Source organism: Felis catus, chromosome E1 (assembly GCF_018350175.1).
Source record: "Felis catus isolate Fca126 chromosome E1, F.catus_Fca126_mat1.0, whole genome shotgun sequence".
NCBI lineage: Eukaryota > Metazoa > Chordata > Mammalia > Carnivora > Felidae > Felis > Felis catus.
In genome coordinates, this window is record NC_058381.1 from 13,995,050 (window position 1) to 14,008,357 (window position 13,308).

Here is a 13,308-nt window from a genome sequence, read left to right on the forward strand (position 1 = left end):
CAAGGGGGGCAGGGGCAGAGAGGGAGAGATAGAATCCCAAGCAGACTCTGCCGTCAGCATCCTGAACCCACATCCTTCTCCCATTTCTCCAGCCACCCCTCACTGCCCACTGTGACCCCCTGCTGATCTCTCTCTCTGCGCCCACTCCCCATCAATCCTGTCTGCTCGGCCAGCTGCGGCCACCAAAACAGTCTTTCGCTAGTCCAGAAGACACTGCTCCACTTAAGACCCTCCAAGGCTCCCCTCGCCAGCAGGATGACACCCAGCTCCTTGCCAGGGTCTCCAGGGAAGCCGCAGCCTGGCACCCTATGTGCTGTCTCCTCTCACACCTTTCCCGTAGATGAACCGCAGCCCAAGGAACCATGTGCGGTCCCCTCCGCCTGTCACACTCCTCCCGCTCCGTAACCTTGCACTGTCAAGGTCACAGCGTGGCAGAAGCACCCGGCATCAGTAACGGGGTGGGGCAAGAGAGCCTCGGCTTTCAAATCCCAACTTCTCTACCAAAAAAAATCACTGCACTTTCAGAGCCTCAGTTTCCCCACAAGTAAGGAGACAATAAGAACACAGGTGTCTTAAGGCTGATGAACAGATGAAGCGGGCTAGCAGAGCTCAAGGGCCTCACCCTTTGGGGCCGAAGCGGAAACCGCCTGACTGAGCGTGGCTGGGGCTCACGCCCACGAACAGTGGTCAGGACACAGCCCCTGCCCCCTCCCCCCGCCAGCCTCATGGTGCACATGCCCAGACGTCACTGACCTGTAGGACTCCGGCTCATGATGATGGGGGTGGCGGCCGCCCCCAGGCTGGGGCTTTCGCTGCTCGGGGACGGGCTGTACACAAACACCTCCTGCTTGAAGGGTGAGGTTGTGGACGGCTGGCTGCTCTGGGGAGAGAGGCTGGGTGAGCAGGGCCAGCTCCGTCCTCAGCGGCACCACAGGGTGACCTGCGCCACGGCAGGCCTGCCACAGGTCCCCAGCAAGCTCAGGGCGGTCACTGCCTCCCACTGGCACACTTGGACCTGCTCTTTCTGCCGCCCCTAACCCTGCCCCCAAAGTGCCCATGGCCTGGCCACACAGAGCACCGGCCCTCTCCTCTCCAGCCAGGAGCCCCAGGGCACGGACACACACCGTTCAGTGCAGCCTCCGGCCCCCTGCTGCCACTCCGGTGCCCCTCTGCGGAGACCCCCCCGAGCCACTGCTGCCAGAGAGCCTAGACGGCTGACTGGCCCACCTCTTGCTTCCCTACCTTCCCTTTTACCCACAGGGCCTGGGTGGGGCTCTTCCCACAGCAGTTAGTTTGATGCATACAGCGGGGGTCTGGCTGGGCCCAGGGCGCCCCGCCCTGCTCCCCAGGGCGGGATGGAGGTACACCTACCCCGCTGTCACACTCCTCCATAGCCTCGCCCTCCCCCGCCGTGCTGCTGAAGCTGCTGGTGCTGGAGGAGGAGCGGGAGATGTTGGCTCGGCCGTTCTCCTTCAACTTTATGAAGGGCCTGTGGGAACAGGAGTGGGGCAGGCCCCGGTCACTCAGTGAGACCCCCTTCACCGGCAGGGCAGACCTGGCAGAGACTGAGCTGGCCCGCCAGTGCCTCCCCATGCCCCTGCCTGTTGCCTTTCACGTTTCCAGAGAATTCTCAAGGCAAAAATGCTGGCTGTCAGCAGAGAGCATATTCCAGGGCTCCGAGTGGCTAAAGTCAGCCCTTCCCCCACCCTCACTCTCTTACTTCTCCTTGTTGGGGCAGATTTCCGGAGAGCTGGGATTGGATGAGGCCTCAGACTTTATCTCTTGAGAAGAGTGTGCACCATCCGGGGTCTTGGGGTTGCTGGATGCACTGTCACTAAGGAAACAGGAATGAAGAGGGGTGAGGCCATGGGACTGGCCCCTAAGCCTCCACCCCACCCCCAGGCCTAGGACAGCCAACAGGCTCTCAGCCCCATGGGCCTGAGGGGTCACGGCATGCCTACCAGCGCACAGCCGCCACTTCCCTGAGCCCCACTCAGACAGCAACGGAGAGTGGGGTTTTCTGCTGCATCAGGCTATTCTAGGCTCTTGGATGAGCCAAGCGCTATCAAGCAAGAGAACTCGCTGATGCTCCTGAGCCCAAGTCCACTCCCCACTTTTGCTGGCCATCTCACCTTGGCAGAGCTCTAAGTCAAGAACAGGCCACAGGCGGGATGGAGTGAGGTCTACAACATCCACTCCCACAGCAGGCAAATAACCCAGTGCACGTGGACTCCTTGGCAGTGTGGGCAGGGTCACCGTGCATAAGTCCAGGGGACACCCTTCACACAGACCACAATATGAGCTCCCTGGATCCCGTGTGACAAGGTGGCCTTTTATGCTGGGAATGGCACCTTGGTAAACGGGCTACTCTCGGCCAAGGGCCCGAGGGCTTCCTTCTCCTGTAGTTTAACAAAGACCATGTACTGACACCCACGATTTCTACTGCGCCCCCTGTTGGGGACAAGCTGGCCTCGTCCTCAATGCACTTTTATTTTTACAGCAACCTTGCTGAGATACCATCCACGTACAATTCACCCACTTAAAGTGTGTAATTCAGTGGTTTTTAGCATATTCACAGAGTTGTACAACCATCACCACGATCTAAGTTTAGAACATTTGAGACCCCCATAAAGCAACTCCAGACCCACTCCTAATCACTCCCCATCCCCCCCTCCCCCCAGCCCCTGGCGACCAACTAATCTACTTGCTGTTTCTATGGATTTGCCTCTTCCAGACGTGTCACAGAGACGGAATCACACAACGTGTTGTGTTTTGTGACTGGCTTCTTTCCCTTAGCATAGTCTTTTCGAGGTTAACTAAGTTGTAGCACGTATCAGTGGTTCAACTCCTTTTCATTGAAAAAAAAAGTATCCCATTGATGGATATACCACATTTTATTTATCCACCTTGAGCTATTACGAATAGCCAGGAACATCTGTGTGCTGGTTTTTATGTCGATATGTGTATTCTTTCTCTGGAGTCTCTACCTAGGAGTGGAACGGCCGAGTCAGATGATAACCCCAAGTTTAACTCTCTGAAGAACTGCCAAGCTATTTTACAAAGCAGGTGCATTAGTTTACACCCCTACCAGCAATGCCTGGGGATTCTAGTTTCTCCATATCCTCTCCAATACTTCTTATTATGTGTCTCTTTGATTATAGCCACCCAAGAAGCATGAATATCTCAATGCCCTTTTAATGAGGTTGCTAATGACCTCCTAATTGTCCACCCAAGCAGGGGTTCGGGTCACAGTGCAGGGCTTCTCTGCACATTGACACTGTGGACTCTCCCTCCTGGAATCCCTCCCCTCCGGGCTTTCTCTCTCTCATCTTCCCTCCCTTTCTCCCCTTGCCCTTAAATGCTGGTGTCCCCCAGGCATTCTATACACCCCCCTGAGTGGCCATATTCATTGATCCATCTTTGACTCCCTTCTGCGGTCAAGGCCTCTCTCCTAAGCTCAAGACTTTCATCCTGACCACTCAGAATTCTGCACTTCTCTGCTGGGCAGGCCACAAGGACTCTCACATGTACTGGCTCCAAACAGGGTTTTTCATCCCCCTCTGTAAACCCACCCCTCATCCTGCATGCCCAAGCTCGGGTCCTGGGGTCACCATTCGGGGTGACAGGCAGACAACCTAAATGCCTCCTTTTCCCTCACAAGACTGTAAGCTTCTGGAAGGCAGGTTTGTGCCTCCTGTAGCTCTTGCTGGAGCACTGACCCCAGCATGTAGCAAGCACTCAAGACACGTTACTTGCTGAATTAAAGGGCAAATGGTCTCACCATTAAAGGATCAGAAAGACAATGAGCAAGAACAGGTTAATACCATGCAGTATAAGAGCTGCTTTTAAAAAGACAGAAAACATTCTAGAAGCCTAAGGAAAGTTAATTAACTGTCTTGGCAGGGAAGCCTTCCATAAGAGGGAACATTTGAGTGAGCTTTGGAAAAGGAGGCAAAGAAAGAATCCAAGCAACATTTCTAGTTTGGGTCCAAATGCGACACGGACAATTCTGGAAGGTCCCACACAGAGACTGGCCAAATCTGCCTCAGTGGACACAGCAGAGTGAGACAGGTGCCTGAAGTGGGGACCAAGGTTAGAAGGAAGCCGTCTCCCGAAGCAGCGCAAAGCCCTCCCTGAGGTTGGCCATCTGGCAGCTGCAGCGGTGGAAGGACCCACAAACCCCTCACTGGACAGTTACCATCGTGTCCGGCCGTCGCCTTGGCCTTCAGCGCCCGTGTGTAGACGGGGGAAGAGTCCCGACCGCCGCTTGATGGGGCTCCGCGACTGGTTTTTCACGGCTGCTGCCGCCGCCACTGGAGGCTGCCGATGAAACCACCAACATGAGTGTTCATGGCCCACCCCAGACCCCAGTCTCCCTCCCTTCACCCCCCACCCATCTCTGGTCTACAAATAGCTTGTGCAACCCCCCAACCAGTCTGGAGGGGATCCCACCAAACAGCAAGACAGCTGGGAAGGCGAGGATCTATGTAACAGGAGCTGAGACCCCAAGACTCAAGCCATTTGCAGCCCATTTTCCTGTGTTCTTAAGCCAGACCTTGTGGCCCCAGGTAATAATCACCAAAGACCACAATTCTTGGAGGAACAAGGGGTCGGGGCCGTGATCAGGAGAGCCCAGCACATTGAGAAGGTCAGGATGATTCATGGGGTCACAGACTGAGAACCAGGAAGCTGAGAGAGCCCGGGGAATGACCTGGTCCAACCGCTAGCTTTACCAGTGAGGAAGCTGAGGAGCCTAGGGGTGAGGGGACTGGGCTAGGGTCACACAGCAAATCACCATAAGGACAAGGACAAGAACCCACGGCTCTGACTCTCCATCCATTCCTCACAGTAACGGGGTCCAAGCTGAGTGTCTCAGCAACAAGACAGAATGAGAGCGGCAGAACCAGATCCACAGGCACCCACGGGCCAAGGGAACCGCCGAGAATGTGACTCTGCTTCAGCTACGTGCAGGGGGGAGGAGCAAGGGGTGGGAGACTGAGGAGCAGGGACTGCAGTCGTCCTTTAGAGCCCTCCAGACCTCTAATCCAGGCCCCGACTTCTGCCATTTGTGTCCTATGCAACGTTGGGTGAGTAGCCAAACTCTCTGGGCCCCCGTCTCCTCACCCACAGAATGGGGATGATTGTCCTGCCCTGCTCATTCCACAGACCTTCTGGGTGGGACAAGACAATAGTATGAAATATCTGGTAAGTTAAATGAATTATGTAAGACCACTTACAATACTAGTCCTTAGTATCATGGTGGGTATCTATCTGGAAAAAAAAAAAAATAAAGAAAAAGAAAAGGAAAGAAAAGAAAACCCTACTCTATCCGAATGCAAAGTCCCTTTGCTTTTTAAAAGGACCAACTATGTGGTTCTTTCGCCTGGCCAGTCCCTGGTGCAAACAGACCAGACCCAAACCCACAGACACAGCAGGCTCTTTCCTTGGGAACTGCATACACAGTGATTAACAGCCAAGACTTTGGATCAGGGAGACACGCATTCAAACCCCAGCTTTTCAGCTTAACTAGGTGACCTGTGGCAGGTGACTAAACCCCTCTGGGCCTCCCTTCCTCAAATTCGAAATGGAGAGCACATCAATTTCTACCTCTAAGAGCTGTTAGAGGGATCAGATGAGATAAGGTCTATGAACCACTTAGTTCAGTCCCTGGTGCACAGCAAGCCAAGGGTGACTACCGTCATCATTAATAACAAAGCAAGGACACCGCTCCTGGGTCCCCAGCCTCTGGGCAGAGAAAAGTGCCCCCAAACTGAAACTGAAATGGAGGCTCCATTTCACAGGCAGGGCCTAGGGTCACCCCCAGACAGCCTCAATCTGCCCCGTCCCTGCTCAGGCCACCTGGCCCAAGCCTGGGTGAACACATCATCCTTCACGGGCCTGGGGTGGGGGGCCCTCCCCAGGAACCGCATGCTGCCCCGGGGGCCTGTGGCACTCACCGAGAAGGTGGTCTTGGTGACATCCACGCTGTTGTGGGAGAGGCCCCCACTGAGGCTGCCGGGGATGCCCCCGCTGTGCTGCTTCTTCTGGCTGCTCACCATGGTCTCCATGGAGTGGCTGCGCACACGGATGGCTCTCTGTGGGGAGAAGAGACAGGGGCCTGAGAGCTGGAGCCCTGCCCACCGGATGCCCCTGCCCTCCTGGTGGGGTCTGTGGACAGAGCCCTCAGCGTGTGCACACTGGCGCACACTCAGGCCACTCAGGGCCACCGAAGAGCAAAGGGCACATTGGCAAACAGTGAAGGGTCCAGGAGGGGACACCCAGGATGATCAGGGGCTTGTCACAGCGTGGCACAGACAGGAACAGGTAAAATCAAGGCCGTTAAGCCTTTGACAGGGACGGGCCTGGGAGGTGACAATGCTCGCTCGGACCACTCGGCAGGTCTTTGCTGTTCTGGAACCAGCACCAAGAGAAGTGGCCATAGTGAGGACAGCTAGTTAACACAGAGGGAGCACTCCCACAGGCCCTGGGTCTTTTAGTGTTGCCCTAATTCTAGGAACACGTCTTGTTTCCCTAGCCGACTTGGACACTTCTTAGAGGCAGAGGTCAGGTCTGACACTTCTCTGACTCCTCTCCTGTAATTCTCCTGGTTCTGACACAGGGACGGGCACACAGGAAGCACACAAACAGAAGAGTTGCCGTGTTTACTGGGGACTTATGACGCGCCAGGCTCTCTAAGAGCTTTAGATGTATCCTCCCGACAAGCCCACCGTGTGGATGCCCTCCATTCCGCTTCACAGGTAAGGCTCAGAGAAGCTCAGTGACCCGACCAGGAGCACCCAGCTAATAGGTAGTAGGACAGAGGGCCTCGATATAAACCCCAACATACGCCAAGATACACAAATGGAGATATGATGAGTTATGCACATAAAAATGCCATCCCTAGCATATTCCTCACTGCAGAGCCACTGTCTGGTCCAACTTCCCTTCTTCCTCCACGGGACAAGGGCGTATCATGATCAGTCTAAGGTGGTCACATAACCTATCCCCTTGCCGGTGGGGTATGAGGGGTGTCTGATGGGAGCTGTGGGGCAAGGTCTCCTCAAGGACTCCCAGCGGCGCCTGGGCGGCTCCATCGGTTAAGCGTCGGACTTTGGCTCAGGTCATGATCTCACAGTTTGTGAGTCCAAGCCCCGCGTCTGTGCTGACAGCCCAGAGACCGGAGCCTGCTTTGCATCCTGTGTCTCCCTCTCTCTCTGCCCCTCCCCTGCTCGTGCTCTGCGTTTCTCTGTCTCTCAAAAATAAATAAACATTAAAAAAAAAATTTTTTTAAAGGATTTCCAAAAGAGATGTGACATTCTGCACCTGAAACTGCCATAGCCACCTTGGGGCCATGAGAGACCAAGCCTGCGGGATGAAGCCAACAAGCCGGGATAACAGATGCCAAGGACCACACTGAGCCATGAGTCCCCTCAAGAGCCCTTGCTAAGTGGGCTCGTGGGTTTTCCTTACTGTGAAACCAGGCTGAGGTCCTCAGAAACTTAGCTTCAGAAAACTGACTTAGAAGGACAAAGGCATGGATGCAGAAAGCCGATTCAGGAAAGACAGCCATTGGCAAACACGAATGCTCTGGAGACGAACCATTTCTGCAAATGAGGCACAGAGCCCACCAGACTCTTACCCCTGATGTCATCTAGCCTCTCCTGTGTGAGTCAAAGACACTGCCTGAGGGACATCATCTCTCTCTCCCTTTCTAGACCACAGAACAGAATCGCCTAGCAACTGTTTCCAGCCAGTACATTCTATTCATTTCATCGCCCAAAGACAACATTAAGTCACACGCCCTCTGGAAAACCGAGGCTAGGAATGGTGTGGCACCACACTGAGGTGTCTCTGGATAAACAGCAAACCTCCCTAAGTGAGTCAAGTGCTCCATAAATCTCAGCATCATGACATCCCTGTGGGTCTGCCGCCACCACCACCGTCATCAACGACGATGTGTCAGCTAATCGTGTATGTTCTGATGCCCTCCTCACGGGTCTCTTTCCAAGAAACATTTGATGTGGTTTGATGGGATCTGGTCTACTGGGCTTCGTATACATGAACTCGCTGGATCCCTACAACTCTGAGATGCAGACAGGACAGGCACTGATAGGAAAGGTCCCAAAAGGCAAACGATCACCCAAGGTCGCTGCAGGTGGGAGATGGAGTAGGGACCCAAATCCAGGACCCTGGGCTCCAGATGAAAGGGTCCCGGTCTCCCAAAGAGCTGTCCAGATTGAACATATAACGGAACTGGTTGATGGACTAACGGTGATCAGAAACCAAGGGCTTTCGACTCTCTTCAAAAAAAGTCTCCAAGGTCAATGTCAGGAAAGACGTTTTCTCCTCAAATGCCCTTGGTGCCGCTGTCTGCGTCCACAAGATAAATCTGAGGAGACAATGGGCTGACAGGGAACCCCAGGGATGTGCAGGGTGGCCATCTGCTGCTTGAAGCTAACAGAAAGAGGTCTGAATTCTGGTCTTCCCAACACAGTGTATGAACCTCTCTGATACATGGCCTCCTCGTCCGCACAACGTGGGGACGGTCCTGCGTGGGGAGGACGTGAGACCGTGGGTGCCCAATACCCGGTGTGCAACCTGCTCTCTCAGGCCCGGCTCTCCTTCCCTGCTCTTGGGGACAAAAGGTCAGAGACATGACGGTTGCCCCAAAGCCTTAAAACAAAGCTGGATTTGGACAAAATCATCCAGTGACGTGGTCTGAAGTGTTTTACGTTTCAATCTGACGTGGAGCTGGAAGCACAGCCTTCTCAAACTGGGGAGGAAGGAGAGCGAGGAAAGGGTAGAGAAGAGAAAAGACAGTCTCCCCCTCCGCCTGCATCCTCCCAGGGACAGGATGCTCACTGCTTTCCAAGGGACAGCCCGACCCTTGGAAAGGCCTTCTGTGCACCGGGCTGGCATCTTACTTGTTCTTCAATCTCAGACCAGTCTGTTCCATATTTCACACAACCGTCCCTCAACTGTCTGAGGACACGAGTGCCCTCAGAGAGTGCTCTCCTCCCGGCTAACCACCGCCGGTTCCAGGGTCCCTCCTTACGGTCTCCCAGCCCTCAGCTCACCTCACGGCTTACTTCTGAACAAGCTCTCCCTTCGTGGGGGCGGGGAGGTGGTAGCACTTTCTCTCTATCTGCTTATGTCGCTTCATTTAGGCAGGGGACTGAGCTACCAGTTAGTGTTATACACGGAGCAAGTCTCTTCTGGGCCAACCACAAGCCTTGCTTCCTTAGGGGTTTGTGCTTCCTCATGATTCTAAATGGGATTTGCGAGTTGCTTCGGTTCAACAAACTTAGGGGACACGAGGCAGAGACACGAGCGCTAAGGCGGACGTGCCTAGCTGCACAAGGCAAGCAACAAAGGAGGGGTGCTTGGAGAGAAAGATGCTAACCGCTTGCCTCCTGAGACACTCCTCATCAGGAGGTACACTGAGGACTGGAATGGGGTGTTCTGTCCTTCTAGCAGGGCAAATAAAGGATGCAGGTTGACAAGAGAAGGAAATACCCCTCCCCCTTCCATAGACCGGAGCTCCAATCCACAAACACCCGGGCTGCCCCTGCTTGCGGGTACTCTGCCTGGGAAATTGCAGCCTCCTGCCCTTCTCCTGCCACTAGGGGTCATACGTATCACACCAGTGCATTAACTATCACCACCTCTCAAAGGCTGGAGAAAGCAGCTGTCCCTGCTTGGGGGGTCCCCATTCTGCCACTGGACCCTCTCCTCTCTGGTCCTCCATTCTCCCTTCTGCACGACAAGGTTAATGGGTGGTTGGGCCAGCTCAATGTTTCTCAAAATGTGGCTTACGTGTATTTTGTGTACATATCACGTAGCTACATCAAGGAGTGCTACTTTTTCTTTTCTTTTTTTAAGTTTTATTTATTTTGAGAGGGGCACAGAGGGCCCCCAGGCGGGGCTCGCTCTCACGAACCGCGACACCGTGACCCGAGCCAAAATCAAGAGTTGGATGCTTAACCAACTGAGCCACCCAGGTGCCTCCGAGGAGCGTTACTTTTTCTTTTCATTTCATTACAGACCAATAATAGCTTCATCAACAGCTGGCAGTGGCTGAGAATGGCATTTGGAAACAATGGTCCAGAGATCAATATTTTTGGAAGCTGAGTAATGTACAGCTCTTTCATTTTTATTCATTTTTAATGCTACTCTTTTTTTTTAAAGTTTATTTATTTTGAGAGAGAGAGCGCACGCATGAGCTGGGGAGGAGCAGAGAGAGAGGGAGAGAGAGAATCCGAAGCAGGCTCTGCATGGTCAGCACAGAGCCTAACATGGGGCTTGATCTAAGGAACCATGAGATCATGACCCGAGCCGAAATCAAGAATTGGACACTTAACCTCCAGGCGTCCCACAGCTCTTTTATAAAGAAAAATATTCTTGCAAGACCCAGAATACATCCACAGACCCCCACAGCAGTGGTTCCACGGACCGCATATACAATATGCTTTCCTATTCCACAGAAATGTCTTTTAATTGAGAGTTTCGCTGCAAAAGTTTGGTCTCTATAATTGGAAATATGTATATTTTTAGGTTATCATCTAAGTGAAAATGCAAAATTTTTAAGTGTTTGTAGAACTGGCAGATTCCTGAGACTATCTCCCAGCACTCAGTTTGAGAAGCAGGTCTGGACATCCATAGACCAACTGTTCTGTTTCTCACGGAAGAAAAGCCTGAAGTACAGCCAGTGGGACCGAGGTAAGAAGGGAGAACTATTCTACGTGGTGTGAGGTGCCAGGCAGCATGACCTAGGGCAGCGGTGGGTCTGCTTCTCTGCAGAGGGACAGAGGGCCACTGCTCTGTAGCGGGGTGGAAGGGAGAATGGTCCCGAGAGGCAAGGGGATGGATGGTTGAGATTGCTTTTAGCCCTGAGAATTCTCAACTGTCTCCACACGAGATGAGACCTTTGACCAGAAGGAGACAAAACACACAACTTTTCTTTCTGGGATCATTTTGTGCACCACTTCTTTCCAGAGGCGCAGGTGAGGAACTCCGTGAGGAATGCCAATAATTCTGATGCCACAGCACCACCCCAGGAGTGCGTGAAGAAACAGCACGACGACGAGAGGCGGTTTCCCGAGCTGGGTCAGACCGTGGGCCTGGCCCAGACATCACAAACCTCCAGGCCGCTGGGCTCCGTGCTGCTCCTGGCTGGCCCCCAGCTCCAGCCTCCACAGCCTGGGAGATAAGAGGATAATAATGGTGGCAGGAACAGAGTAAAAGAGCTCCTGTTCCCAACTCAGGGTTTTAAAAAAGTTCATCATAATGGTCAGAGCTCTGAAGGCTCACTCTGCGTGACCGACCGTGACAACCCCTCCCATACTCCATAAGCGCTGCCTCCGGGACGGGCATGGAAGCAGAATGCACAAGCAGATGTCTCCAGCCCACAGGTGGAAGGATTAAGGGTTGAAAAGAAAAACATCCTGGACTACTCGATCAAAGATGACTAGCTGTTAAAATCTTGAAGCCTCCTCTCTGTGGGAAACCTCTTCAGTCAGTCCCACCAGAGTCGAACACAGATCAACTGCTACTCCTCCAGAGGCAGGTGACTGGGCAAGAGGCCTGGAGCCACCCTCCTTTAGACCCACAACCTGCATGTAGCTGCTGGACCATTTTATCCAAAGGCACCGTGGGCAGTGTGCACAGTCTATGAGCTTTCCCAGGTAATAAAAACAGTTGAAACTTGAAAAACCCGACTGTGAGCTTCAAAATACAGAAAGAAACTTGCAAAACAAACGCTTCATTAAAATCTACAAAATATCACATTATGTTAGCTAGTCACCTGCAGCTTAAGCCATACACAAATTACATTTTACTGCGGGATGTGGGAGCATTGTGATGTGCTCGATATGATGAAGGGGCAGTGCTACAAAAGTTTTCCTATTTCCTGGGTTTCACATTCCCCCTTCTCTTGCCGGGCTAGCCGACCTAGCTCCCTCTTTCCTCCCCTGCCCCCCTTCTCCCTCATGCCCCTCTGCTCTTGATCTCCAATTTCTCCTATTTCACCCTGGCTGCTGCTGTCCATCAGGCCTGAAACAGATGCCCCAGGAATCTCCCACCAGCCTGGACAAGCAGCTCGGCTCCCCCCCCCCGCCCCGCCCCCGCCCCTGGGAGGAATCTCGGCAGCTGCCCGACTAGGGCCAGCGGAGCCATGCCCTGCTCTCTGCGGTCCCGCCGGGCCGCCAGGGACAGACCCCAGGCTTGCCCAGGCCAGGCTGGCGTGGGTGTAATCCTAACCGAGTCTGGAACCAGAGGCAGCATCATGTAGAACACGGGCTCTGCGATCCAGCAGACTCAACTCAACACTCGGATTCGAATTACTTTGTCTCTTTGAGCCTTAATTTCCTCACACGAAAAATTACACCCACAATTAATAAAACTGGAAATGAGTTATTATCCCCATCATAACAGCCTTCCTCACAGGGCACAGAGGGCACTTGTGAGGCTTTAGATGGGTTGGCGCACAGTAAGTTTTCACCTGACGCAGCAATAATAGCTAACGCTTTCACCAAGCATTTACCGTGTTCCAGGCAACGCGCACTCTCCACGTATTATTTCAGTGAATTCCTCCAGCAACTCCAGAGGTCCGATTGATCATCCGTGTGTCGTTGAGAACACTGCAGCTCAGAGACTTTAAAGACTGTGCCCACGATCACACCGAGCTGGGATTCTAACGCAGGCAGGGCTCACCCTGACCCCACACATACTGCCCCCAAAACGGCAGCTCGACAAGTCATTCTGCAACGGGCAATCCGGCAGAATGTTAACCTAAGAACCAGAAAGGCTGAGTTTGTTTCTCTACCTCTAAGTAGGTGTAAGGTTTTGAGCAGTCCTGCGGCCCCTCTCGCCTGTGCCCTCACGCGTGAGTAGGAATAACAAGGCTCGTTCTGTTGACTACACACGAATACAGCCAGGGTCAAGCTAGATGCTGGACGTAAGAGCTGTGTGGACCAAAAACGCTCAGTAAACGTGATGATAAGCCTCCTGTATCTCACACTAGCTCAGTGGCTGCCCGAGCTCTACTTGAATACTTCCAGGGACAGCGAGCTCACTACTTCTTTTAGCAGCTCGTTCTCGTTAGAAAGTTCTTCCTTTTGCAAAGTCCACAGAGATTTACTTGCCTGTAACTCCGTCCCACCGGCCCTGGCTGGGTCCTCCAACGCCCTGCCAGGTGGACCATCGCGGTACCACACACTGGCTGTTACAGACCCCTAAGGCTTGTCCTGGCTCTTATCATCCTGTCCTGGACTCCTCATCCTCAGCCACAGAAGGAGGAAGTTGAAGGCA

At 53.5% G+C, this 13,308-nt stretch overlaps 1 protein-coding gene across 11 annotated transcripts in view; it reads right to left on the bottom strand.

The window, feature by feature from the left end:
• Positions 1–13,308, bottom strand: part of RAP1GAP2 (RAP1 GTPase activating protein 2) — a 225,421-nt gene that overhangs the window by 7,975 nt on the left and 204,138 nt on the right. For 10 of the 11 annotated variants that reach the window (XM_023244673.2, XM_019817338.3, XM_045045366.1 and 7 more), the window contains 5 exons: positions 5,958–6,095; positions 4,199–4,320; positions 1,721–1,834; positions 1,372–1,489; positions 754–880 (listed from right to left, as the gene is read on the bottom strand). In XM_023244673.2, the coding sequence (XP_023100441.1) occupies positions 754–880; positions 1,372–1,489; positions 1,721–1,834; positions 4,199–4,320; positions 5,958–6,095 (619 nt within the window). The remainder of the gene's footprint in view (positions 1–753; positions 881–1,371; positions 1,490–1,720; positions 1,835–4,198; positions 4,321–5,957; positions 6,096–13,308) is intronic. The other variant, XR_002738272.2, reaches the window with a different exon arrangement.